The following is a 13257-nucleotide window of genomic DNA, read 5'->3' on the forward strand; positions in this document are numbered from 1 at the left end:
TTACAATTTACTCAATTAATTGCCAGTTTAAAACTAACTAGGATATATTTAGAGATTTATTTTCCAAACATTCATATACTTTTTTTTCTTGTCTGATCTCTGTTTCCTTTCAAACTTTCAAATAGCTTTTGTCTCACCTGCATAGTAGTGAGACTATAGGAGCTACTTTTCCGACGGCAGCAGCAGCGTCAACACCAAATCTTAACCAAAGGTTAAGTTTTTAAATGACAGCATAACTTAGAAAAGTATATGGACCTAGTTCATGAAACTTGGCCATAAGGTTATTCAAGTATTACTAAACTTCCTGCCTGAGTTTCAAGTCACATGATCAAGGTCAAAGGTTATTTAGGATCAATGAACTTGGCCAAGTTGGGGGTATCTGTTAAATTACCATCATAACTCTGTAAGTGTATTGGTCTAGTTCATAAAACTTGGACATAAGAGTGGTCATTCAAATAGCACTGAACATCTCATGCGAGTTTCAGGTCACATGACCAAAGTCAAAGGTCATTTAAGGTCAATGATGGAGGTCCATTTTGGAGGTAATTATTGGATTGCTTTAGTAACTTTCAAAGTTTATAGATATATTTTATAAAATGTGGATATAGGGGTAATCAAGTATCATTGACAAGTCTTGGTCGCATGATCAAGGTCAAATGTCATTTATTGTCAATGAACGTAGTATTGTATCATTATATGAATGGTGTTTTTTGTGAATAATTATTTCATAGTAGTTTTTAAAGTCAGCACTGCTGCTATATTGGATTGTGTGATGCAGGTGAGACTGCCAGAGATGCTCCACTTGTTTTTAATTTCTTCTTTCCAACAAATCATAATTTTCACCAGGTTTTCATTATTGCGTGTAATTAGTTGAAAATGCTCACAAGGTTATTTTTGTTATTCAGTGTACCAATTATATATATTTCATCTTTGTTAGCCTATTGCTCGAGACTGCTTTTAATGTTCAGATGATTTGTCTGTTGTAGCAGATTATATTCTCAAGAAGATTTTCTAGTTCATGTGATCAACACTTTCATGTTATACAATGTAATCAAACAAGAGATCCATGTATATCATATTGCTGTGAGCATGAACTGAGCTGGTTGAGTGTATAATGCTCTGACTTTAAATATGCAATTCAACCATCTGATATGTATCTTCTTGAAATGACATCTCAAGTTTCGAACAAATACATTCTCACACTTTCCAAATAGAAAAAAGGGAAGTTTATAATTATGTTTTTGATCAAAGTTTCAGTGTTGCCTCAATAAACAAGTGATGTGGGGCTATGTTCTAAGGAGATTTTTTTTGTGTGTTTGTTACTAAAATATATAATGATACACTTCATAGTGCCTTTTTTTTTCAAGTGACATTTGAAATCGGGACTCTCTCATCTTGAAATCGTTTCCCAAAATGAGTATTCCAGATAAAGAGTACAGTATTTTCTACTTTGAAATTTAGGATTTTAGGAATTGGCAAATCAAAAGTTATAAAAATTGAAATATATATACACATTTTACAAACGCAAGTCATTTGTTCTCTTTTGTTACAGTGTATTGAGTGTAATGTATGTTTGCACCTTATATGAAAATAGAGACATAGAAAAAAAGATCGAGGAAGGACTGGAGAGAGAGGAGGGGGGTGGTACTAGATTTTGAAAAGGGAAAAAATATGATATTCCACAATATGCGAGAGAGGAACGAACATTTCCTGAGAGTTTTCAAAATGCCTACATATTACATTTTCATTCTTGATAGCATTTGCATAGAGGAATAGACTGTTTCCTAGGGGGTGCTGTGTGTATTATTCTCCAGAGGCAGCACCCCCAGGAATTCTGGTAGGTGTGGCAAATTGGGGAAAATATAGAGAAAATTACACTTTTTTGTTTTTGCTTGTATTTCAAATTTACTTGAGCACCCCAAGCAAAAAAAAAACACAAAAATCATGCCCAGGGCCCTGCTTCCTCCCACGGATTTTGAAAACTAACTTGTTGTAACTGTTCACAAAATGCACACAAAGTATAAAAAAAAGCTTTAAAAAAGAACCCCAAATGTCATATTCTAGGTTGCTTCAATCCCTTGCTTACTTATCATGCTTATGTTTTTCAACATCTTAAGTATCCATGCCCCCTGAGGAAAAAAAATATCTACAGCCTTGCCTCAGAAATTTCAAAAGACATTTTAGTTCTTAGGTTAAATCTACTAGTTTGTAGGCTTGATTGAGAGAAATTGGTTGAAAAGGGAATAAAGCGAGTTATTCAGAGGAGATTAAAATATTGTTCATTTCATCTGTTAATTAATATCCCACTATTCATTCGATCTAGTGTGCGTAAAAGTTATCACACTAGATTGAATGAATATGTTGCCTGTTACCGCATTTTTCATCGTGTAAATAGTAGGACTTTAACTTTTATCATTATTACAATTCTATACATTATGATTGCGAGGACCCATTGGATACAAGCTTTTTCCTATTGATTTGTGTTTTGGTGATATAGCAAATGAAATAATCAGTCGATCGATCAATCAATCAATCAAAACTTTTTGATCAAATCTTGATCGAGAGAGCCTTGAAGACTGTCAAAAGATGGCGCTAATGCAGTTTTCCTACAGTTCTCAGTTCGGCCAAGACAGTTGAGGGACTGTCCAAACTTTGAAAACAAATTTCACTTTTTCCAGTGTACTGTAATGTACGTTGGAGTTGTATTTGCCAGTTGGTCGAAGACAGAGCTGCTCTGATAACGTATTATAAGTGAGTATTCATACCAGGGTAAGAATTAACAGGAATCTATGACTTCAAATTTGCTTCTAATTCAGGACAGAGGCGAGGACACACCGCTGCCCCGTAGCTTGCCCGTCCCGTCGGGGTGAAGTGGTCTCGAAGGCCGGGATTTGCAGGGCAAGAAATCACGCGCGATAAACGTTTCCCATGCAGACTACCGTATGGTAGTGGATCGTATTACCGAACACTTTTCATGAATTTGATCATATCAAACACATTATTCCAATAAAATTCACCAAACTTTCACCATAAATACACAAATACCTACAAAATATAAATATGCAGAAATTTTGCCGAAATTGTTTTTCATTTTTACGACATCAGCTTCCAATCGGACCCCTCTTCGCAAGTGAAATATTTTGGTCACTTGAAAAGGTATCGTATTTAATACCGAACGTGTGTTTTCTATGGGAAAAGTTGGGAAAACAACAAAGTCACTCATGAGCTATTTTGACCATATTTTATTGTTTTGAGGATATAAAGACTTCGAAATTATGTTTTTGATAATTTTTCATCATTTTTCTATTTAAGATCCCTTTGGAAGGAAGTTGCAAAGCCAAAGGTTTGAGCGTATTTGATTATTTTCTGACGCATATGATGCGCGCGTTCGGTAATACAAGGCCGGTCGGTAATACAATCACTCACTATACCTACCGTATATAAGATAGAATCGTGTGTGAAAGTGGTCCTGTTAAGAAATTCATAAATTGAAATGAAAGGGTTGAGTGTTTATTACCAGAGGATAGTCTGTGCAGGCTCCACTTATCCTGAATAGTATAGGGTTGCATGGCCGATATTGGGAGACTTTCTCCAATATGGGAGACAATCTCTCATATTGGAAACTTGCTTTGCAAAAGAACAAACAAAACAACATCAACAAAGATTTTTTCCACCCAAAATATTGCTTCACTGAGGTCAGAATCCCATTTGTTTTGTGTGTGGATGACAACAAAAATCCCTATCAAAACATATGTAGATAGTCTAAACACCCAATTAAAAGACAATTTTTAAAAATACATTAAAAAAGGTACATGTACAGTACTACAATTTAAAAGAAATATTCAGTACATGGGGTCTCTTGAGGCTATGTATGATGCATAACAATAAAATGAACTTATATTTTGTTTTTGTTTTTTTCTTCCTGACAGGCATTTTCAAGTAAAATAAAGCAAGCTGGCTTGTTTTCTTCCACTCAAAATCGATACTGCAGTGCCAGGGCAATTCCTGATCATTGACGATCTATTAAAGCCGATCTCTCTGTCCTAGTTGGTCTTCATTCTGCTACTGGGCGAAATGAATATGTAGGGAAAATCTGTATGATTGACTGAGCTTACGACATAATACTGCCCTTTGTGACACATTCACAGTGTTCTCCAGACACAGGAAGCAGTTACTTCTTGAAGGTCAAATGTCCGACAGGGTGTCGGGTCATGGCCCAGAGGATAATACATCAGTGTCCTTTTCAACTAAGCTGCTAGAAGTAAGTCCTTGAACATTGCTCGTCATCTGCTCTGTCCACATTAAGCTTGTTTAATGATTCATAAGTAAACATTTCTTATCATGTAATTTGATGCCATTGAAGCAGCATTCCACCCCCCACATTTGTAAATTTCCAATTTGTGCTATATAGAAATACACCTGTATGCTCTGTCAAAAAGTGGCCTTGCCCCTAAATACCATACACAATTTAAGACCTGTCAGTGTCAGGTTTTCAAGGTTAAATTTTACCCAAAAGTTAGTAGATACATAAACCCCAAATCCCAGTGTTTCTTTTCATCATACAGGAAGCAAAGGGTTCATTCAGAATTTCCCGGTGAATTTTAGGATTAAGAAATATGGTAGGCTTGTGTATTTCCCCCTTGACTCCTCATGGTGTACTTAGTAATTCTGCCATCTGCAACCAAAATATGAAACTTGGCATTGGAAGCCAGTAGTATCCTGTATATACATGTATCAGAATTCATAGAGCTTTGTTATCTGGGGAGCGTTTCATGAAAGGACTTGTCGGACGTTTTATCCGACAAGTCCTGTTTTATCCGACAGTTACTATAGTAACAGTGCTTCTCAACCAATCACAATCCAGGAAAGTTGTCAGATCTGACAACTTGTCAGACGAAAATATTGATGAAATGCCCCCCAGGTAATGTGTATTTTCTCACAATGTATTATTTACTTCCTATTACAGAGTCCATCAGTGAAATCTTTCCTTGCTGGAGTCATAAGCAGTACCAGTTCCTGTATCCTCCTGCAGCCGTTAGACCTTGTCAAAACCCGCATCCAGTCCGCTCGTTCTACACTACATCGTCAATCGGGGCCTGCCAAACCTTGTCGGAAGGGTCTGCTTGCTACCACAGTTGATGTTGTCAAGAATGAGAGAGTGTTTGGTCTCTGGCAAGGATTAACACCAGTAAGTTTTATTTTATCTTATATGGAGACAAGAGTTCCACAATATTCTATATCACCAGCTGCAATAATGCAATAGACTTAAAACAATCCAAAGTCCCCATAAAAAAGAAAAAAAATATTAATGGTTATAACTTCCATTTTTTACATCTTCATCATTTCTTATATGGCAGTACATATATTGTCAGAACACGACAAGACTTGAAAATGAATGAATTTTATGCTGTGTGTCGTAAAATTTGCTTTTAAAATTCTTGTTGAAGAAAATGAATATTGAAGGTTGAAAGCAGAAAAACAAATAAGTAAATTGTTGAGAAGTGAGACAAAATAATTAACCCATATTTTGAGTTGATTTAGTGAATATTTGTCATATATTTTTATGAAATAAAACATTGTTTGAAAAATGAAATTACAGTAACTCATGGATGTTACTTCACAAGCAACATTCATGCCCATTCGTATGTGGCAGTGTTCAGATATCTATTATCAAGTATTTGTTTTCAAACAGTCACTAGCGAGAACTGTGCCTGGTGTTGGTCTCTATTTCCTGTCCTTACATACCATCCAGACAACATTTGGGTAAGTGGAGTAGTGTTTGATTGAGTTGTTTTTATCCTGGTGGGTATTTCATAAAGCTGTTTGTAAGATACGAATGACTTTACGCATGACTGGTGATCCTTTCTTTTGCTAGATGGTGCATCCCTGTCGTTCATTTAGGACATAATAAGAACATGTTCCATTCGTTCAGAAAGTTGTGCGTAACTTAACAAGCAGCTTTATGAAACACCCACCTGGTAATAATCTCACTGGGAATTTTACACCATATTGGTGTTTTCCTGAAAATGGGTAATGTAAATAGATAACATAGAAAGTGATGGTAGGAAGCTGTAAGAGATAGTAAGTGTCACTCCAGCTGTTATTATTTTCAGTTACTGTATTTGAGTTTGAAACTGTGTTTGACTGTATTAATACATATTGATATGATATTTATGATTAAATTAAATAGTTGTGATTTAATTGTACTTGGGTTTTTGAATACGATTCAATCAAGCTGAAGTAATAGGGCTTTATGAATTGTGTAAGTGGGCAGTAAGGCACCTTATCCAATGCAAAGCCATTTATTTCAAGCAGAAATCCTGCAAGCATCTATTTATCATTTTCCATCAATTCGTCATCAAGAGAACAATAGCGAATGCAGAAAGCCACTTTGAAAGACGCATAGCACCTTTTATTTCCGCGATTTACAGTGACTTTTTTTGCATTCTCCAGTGATTAGTATATGATTTGAGGATTAGAGATGAAAGCATGGTTGCTGGATTCTTGCTAGAATCATCTGGCTCTGACTTTTGGCACAGTTTACTTGCATACTGACAACAGGTGGTAATAATACTATACTAGTACAACATGGATGTGATGCAAAATATTTTGTTGTTATTGTACCGTAAACTTATGCTCCAATTGATGCTTATAAAGGACTGCGTATACAATTGGCTGAAATCAAACAAAAAATGTGTACCAAAATATGTGAATCTAACTTCTTATCAATATATTATTTCTTTCCAAGATGGCCTGAATTAAATGCTTCACAAGGGTTGTTTGTAGGTGCTCTTGCCAGGTGCATTGTGGGTACTGCTTTACTACCTGTGACTGTTGTAAAGACAAGATTTGAGGTAAAATTGAAAGAAATAATTCTTATTAAAAGTTAATGTTCCAATATTCTCATTTTTCTTGAACCAAGATAAATTTACAAATTGCTAGGCACATGTTGTCCCATATATCTAATCTGGGCACACTTCATGATCCTGTACTTGCCTGTCAAATAAATGATTTGTTAAAAACCCAATAGTTCATCTATAATCATGTTTTCAGCCATAATTCATACCATCGGGTACATATATATCATATTATACCGGTAGCTGATTTAAACACAAACAATCAAGTGAACTACTTTTAATATGAGAATTTTTTAAACAAGGATTTGTCAAAATAGCCAATGTTTTACCAAAAAAAACCCAACAGCCTAGCATTCAGACTATGGTTTATAATATTACTGACCTACTAGTATCTCTATTGTGTTTTTTCTGTAATGCATTGATGATTTATTTGAATTTACCATTCTATGTGTTTTTTTAACTAAACAGAGCAAACAGTATTTTTACAGAGGCATTACTAGTGCACTCAGAAATATACACAAAGAGGAAGGATATAGAGGTTAGTATGATGTAAAACATGGAGCTATTCTAAATTTTTTATACTTTTTCTGTGTTTCTGCTATTTTTCCATGATAATAGTTTCGGATATTAACTTCTTTTTAAAGCCTTATTAACCATTGTGTCAACTTGCAAAACTTGTTGAAAAGCACTGCACATATTGTACTACATAAAAAGGAGAAAACTTGATTTTATTATTTTGTTGTTATTTATTGTTTTGTTAATATCTTATACTGTATATTCTATTGTGTTGTGTGAGACCATACATGTTTTTTTTATGACTGGATGTGCTCCAGGAGTTGCTTTCAATCGATTTTAAATGAGAAAATGTGTTTCAAACGGCTTTAGACACAAAATTGTGGTTTTGGAGTTAATATGCAGACTAGTATTTTCATATTGTTTGTACACAAATGGCAAGCTTCTGTCTATGTCTTTGTGTAGGTCTGTACAGCGGGCTGTCAGCTACTCTACTACGTGATGCTCCCTTCTCTGGACTATACCTGGCTTTCTACTCCCAAGCCAAGCTACTTGTACATTCAGGTATCAAAACATCTTCACTATCATAAGTATTAGGCAGTAACATTGAGACGGTTTCCAAACAACAACTTAACTTTTGCCATACACATGCCGAATATAAAATGATGATAAAGTTATAATGCCTGACCCCCATCCTATTCTATTGTTAACGTCAGGTCATGTCATGATAATCTGAAAGCAATGACTGATCATTCCAGAAGAATGTGTCATAGAGGGGTTAGGATGAACATATTTCATGTAATTTGGTCTGTATGTTATTGTAGATTCAGAATAGAGAGGAAATATTTTCCCCCTTTTTTTGTATTACTGAGAGCAATCACTCTTTGCATCTAGCAACTGACCATACATTGTGGTATCATGTTTAACAAACATGAATCTGATAACAAATGAACTAAATTCTTTGAAGTTAGTGTAGAAACATTGCCTGTCGCTATAATAAGGCAAGCTTTTTTTTTAACCATTGAAAATGTTTTTTCCTTTCCAAACGTACGCCCCAATTTCCAATATTGTTTATAATACATGAACAATTTAATGTTTAAAGAAGTTAAATCATGTATGTTATAACATCTCAATTTCAAAATAAAATGTTTTCCTTTCCCATTTGTTACTATCATAAATGTAACATTCATCTAAAGCACTAAGTCTGTATTACTGCTATTGCATGTAAAATCTTGTTGTTTAATTGATATAATAATGCAATTCAAAGCAACCCTTTCCAATGATTGTTCTCCTCCTTTATTCCTACACACCTAGCCTCCAGTCAGATGACAATTCCTGTTCACTTTGCGTGTGGTGTAGCCGCCGGTATTCTTGCCTCCTCCGTCACTCAACCTTTTGATCTTGTCAAGACACACATGCAGTTGAATCCATCCAAGTACCCTGGCTTTACATCTACTTTCAAATACATTGTCAAGGTTAGTTCCAATTACTTTCTTCTTGTAAGGCACTTTACCAAAAATATAATGCTTATGATAATGTGACTGAGACACATGTGGCTTACCATATGCAGGCTCAATCTCAAACTGGTTAAAAGTAAACTTGTAATCAGTGTTAGTTCAATTCAACTTTAGGTAATGTGACTGAAGCACACATTTGGCTTACCATACATGTATGCAGGCTCAGGTTCGAACTTGTTAACATTAAAAGTTGTAGTCAGCATATATTTCACAAAGCTAATGCAATGGAAACACATTTTTGGCTCACCATATGCAGACTCAGTCACCAATGGGTCAACAGTAAAAGTTTTAATTAATATCTTGGTACACCTGTAATTCAAGTTTAGGTGATGCATCTGAAACACATCTTCCATATGCAGGCTCAGTCAGTTAACAACAAAAGCTGTAACAGTAATCAGTCATATCTATTGTGATTGAGACACCCATTTGGCTTTAACTATCTGGACTCAGTCTGTAACTTGTCAACAATGTAATTTTGCTTTAGCTTATGTGACTGAGAAACACATTTAGCTTACCATATGTGTCATTTATAATGACCTTTGACGTTATGCATTTTTTCTTCAGAACCAAGGTGTGACGGGTTTGTTTTCTGGTATGGTCCCGCGATGCATCAGAAGAACACTAATGGCTGCGTTAACATGGACAGTCTATGAAGAGGTTTGTGTAATATTGTTCATTGAATATCCTAACAAAAACCGTAATCCAAATTGAAAGAGTTCATATGCAAAGGTTATTGGTACAATTCATTAGTGTTTGGCAATGAAATTTGGGAAAAAAAGCATTAAAAATGGACATAATTTAGCCTTTCGAGTAATTAAATTTTTTGTGAATATGAAAGAGCAACTCCTCATCTCAGTACAAATGACACCAAAAAGACTGAATATTCAAATCAATATAAAGACACAAGTTACAAATGTCATGTTTTGGGGCAATTAAGCTAAGATAAAACTTTAACTGATGTCATGGGTGGGTTATAGTTTGTCACTGTAATGATAAATTTGAATAGCAATCTTGTAGACTTATTTAGATGAATTCGTTGCGATGGGACATTAGATGTTGATTGAAATGATGGATAATAAATTTGTGATTGAAGTAATTCTCAATTGAATGCACCAATTTACCCCAATATTGCCATTTATTAACAAAATGTGTTATCTCTTTCTCTCTGTCTTCCTCTGCCCTCACTTTTATTAATCACTCTTTCTCCCCACTCACTTTCTCTCTTTCTTTTTCTCTCTCCCACTCTCTCTTTCACTCTGTCCCCCCCTCCTTCATTGTCTCGGTCTTTCTCTATTTCTTACACTTTCTCTTCTGTGTGTTTTGCTATCTCATTCTTTCTTTTTAAAAATACAGATGAAGGTCAGGCTGCATCTGAAGTAAGATATCTACGAAAGAAATTTCTATGAATTAGCGCTGAAATTATTTTCTTCTTTGATAACTTTTAAACTTGTGAAAAAGTATGGTGATCAAAAGAAATGTACATGTATACTATATTGGAGCATGTTATTGGATCCTTTGAGTGCCTGCAGTTTGTTGACTGTCAAACATGCCAAAGTAGCATCATCAGCTGTGACAAATTCAAGTTATTTGTGAGGGTATTGTAATTTATCTTCAGTTTATTACTCTGTTTCAGCTTATGCTGATGCCATCATGCTACAGTATTAAACAACTTTGCATATGTCACTTGTGTATTGCACGATTGCATGCATACCAAAGGATTCCCAATAAAGCATAGTGAAACATGCTAACTGAACCGAAACACAGAGGCTTGTGAGAGTTGCTTCCAAGTTTAACAAGTATAACATGTAATTATCGCAACCAAGTGTAGGGGAAAGTTGCCTATGTCTAGAGCTTGTTTGCTGCGCTTATACATGTACATGATTAACCTCGCTTGTGCTTGTTCTTATTTGTTTATATTTTATCAGTTACACAAGCTATTACATAAAGCAACGTTAACTCCTGCTTGCTCGTTCACTTTGAGTACGAGCTAGTTGCCATCATGATTTGCAATACTGGTGTGATAACTAATCTTAGATATGCTGCATATTAGAAAGGTTGGCAGAGTACAAAATGCAGTAGATTATTCAAAGGTGTGAGACCAGGTGCCTGTTGCATAAAACTTTTTACCTGAGAAAACTCTGGTAAAAATTGAAAACTAAGGTTAGTCTGATTTCTGCCATTGACTTTAACACAGGGCAAAAACTCTGGTAAAAATAACCTGAGTTTTCTCAGGTAAAAAGTTTTATGCAACGGGCCCCCGGCATTATTCTTTGAACTTGTAATTAAGTGTAAATGAGCAAAGAGTAGAGTATAATTCAATAGGATTAATAGCCAATAAAATGAAAACATGTTCAATCTGCCAGTGGATGATACAATAATTTTCTATTTTTTTTTGCTGCTGAATATCGGAAAATTTATCCTCAGAATACATGTACCGGTAAATGTAAGGTGCATCCCAGAAAAAAAAAGAAACTTGTAAATGTTGGTCAAATTAAACAAGAATTAGAAACTTGTATTCGATTTCTGTTCATTAGGCAAAAGATGCAAATCAAAATAGACATCAATATTGTTAGAGTATATTGCAATAAATACCAGGATTGCTAAATGAGGTTAAAAAATTGTCAATTTTAAGATTTATAAACTGATAACTTGATTTGATTCCGTCTTTGTTACTTTGATAATCAGGGCATGAGGCATTCAAAGTTCAGTGAGGAACTTTGTTGGAAAGCATGATATTTATCTTATTAAAGGAATGACCACATATGTCCAGCTTAAACTGATACAGTATCAAGAGCAGGACCTATGGGTGCCATCTCGGCCATGACATTAATTTCAATCTGCAAGGAACTTATCCATATAATACTGCACTCAACCTAGGTGCAGGAGATGATAGTTTATAAAAGGAATCTAAGGAATGTGTAGTCTTTGAAAGACTTATGCACTAGGGTAGGGGCTAGACTGATACAGTATCAAGAGCAGGAGCTATGGGTGCTATCAGTGGGATGTGGGTTCAAATTTCAGCCATGGCATTAATTTCCCTCTGCAAGGAACTAATTCAAATAGTGCTGCACTCGACCTAGGTGCAGGAGATGATAGTATAAGGGAACCTGAGGAATGTGTAGTCTTTGAAAAACTTATGCACTAAGATTAGGGCTTGCTAAAGACAGGGTAGTGATGACAATGGGTACTTTAAGCACTCTGAAGAGTTGATACAAGGTTGAACTTTTTATCATTGATATCATAATCATCATGATCATAATCATCATTATTGTTGTCATCAACATTGCATAAAACTTGTACCACTGTTGGCTTCTTTTCTATCATTTGTAACTTAAATGAAAACGTATTTTGATTGGCCATTGAGTGTTGATACCTGGGTTGATATTATTTGCAGCCACCATTGCAGTTTTAGGAAACCGGGCTCAATATTACATGTGTGTATTTATCATTTTGTACCAGGAAAGTTGGTTTCTGCATGCATAAAGAGGTGGTATAATAGCAAGAGTTACAAGAAAGCCAACCCTAATTATGATTACTATTTTCTTGAAATTTTTGGTCATATTTGCATGCAATTTGGGAGGGGGGGGGATTCCGGAGTTATGAGTTTTGAACATGTATGTGGCTTGTGCCAATTAACGAAATTATCTGCATGTATTTTCAGTACTACATCTGTCATTGTGAAGTAAGTATAACTATTTGTTACAATGTTCATCATTAAAGTGCCTTTGCAAATATTGCATCAGCTGATACATGTTGAATTTGCGTAAGCCAAACAGTCGGCCGAGGTTGATGGTCTATTATAGGTCCACTGTTTGTATATTTTATTGTATATATTACACCTCAAAGAGGAAAATGTCTATATTCTCTATTGATTTCACATTGAAGGCACAGTGACTTACTGTTGTAAAGTGCACTACTGTGTTTGCCCATGTGGCTAATGTGTAGAAATTAACTTAAGGTATGTATGTCATGAACAGTAATCATTTGAAAATGTAATATTCGATTATTGAAATGCTCCATATGATCTTGTGACTGACTTTGTTTTGAAAATATAAAGACAGAAAGATGTTTTCTAAAAAGTTGATAGAGATCAATTGTTTCTTTATGAAATATATTTTGTGCAATTTTTTATGTATACTGGTATTAACTTCCAATTTACAGAGGAACGAACAAAGTGTGAAAAGAATACATGATTTAGAGACAACTCAAAGATGTAGTTGTTATATTCTGTTCAGTTTCCTAAATAAATAAAAGATTAAATATTGTTATTACATGCACCTTCTGTTTTCTTTATGTTGAATATCATTGATTGGTAGTGCTTTTTTTACCCGATTGCTAAGAAAGCATGAATGCTTATAAGCAACCAACCA

The 13257-nt window shown here is 34.9% G+C and overlaps 1 protein-coding gene across 2 annotated transcripts; it reads left to right on the plus strand.

Annotated features, from left to right (window-relative positions):
- Positions 1-2626: 2626 nt before the first annotated feature.
- Positions 2627-11068, plus strand: LOC121422295 (mitochondrial glycine transporter B-like). Of its 2 annotated transcripts, none has more exons than XM_041617237.1 (10): positions 2627-2751; positions 3930-4261; positions 4967-5188; positions 5693-5763; positions 6749-6854; positions 7326-7395; positions 7836-7934; positions 8685-8845; positions 9452-9544; positions 10241-11068. In XM_041617237.1, the coding sequence occupies exons 2-10, from the start codon at positions 4190-4192 to the stop codon at positions 10265-10267; spliced, it is 921 nt and encodes a 306-aa protein (XP_041473171.1). In that variant the 5' UTR covers positions 2627-2751; positions 3930-4189; the 3' UTR covers positions 10268-11068. The 2 variants fall into 2 exon arrangements, with proteins under 2 accessions (XP_041473171.1, XP_041473172.1); XM_041617238.1 differs by lacking the exon at positions 2627-2751 and adding an exon at positions 2753-2769.
- Positions 11069-13257: the final 2189 nt, after the last annotated feature.

The sequence above is a fragment of the Lytechinus variegatus genome, chromosome 10 (genome assembly GCF_018143015.1).
Source record: "Lytechinus variegatus isolate NC3 chromosome 10, Lvar_3.0, whole genome shotgun sequence".
NCBI classification, from domain to species: Eukaryota; Metazoa; Echinodermata; class Echinoidea; order Temnopleuroida; family Toxopneustidae; genus Lytechinus; species Lytechinus variegatus.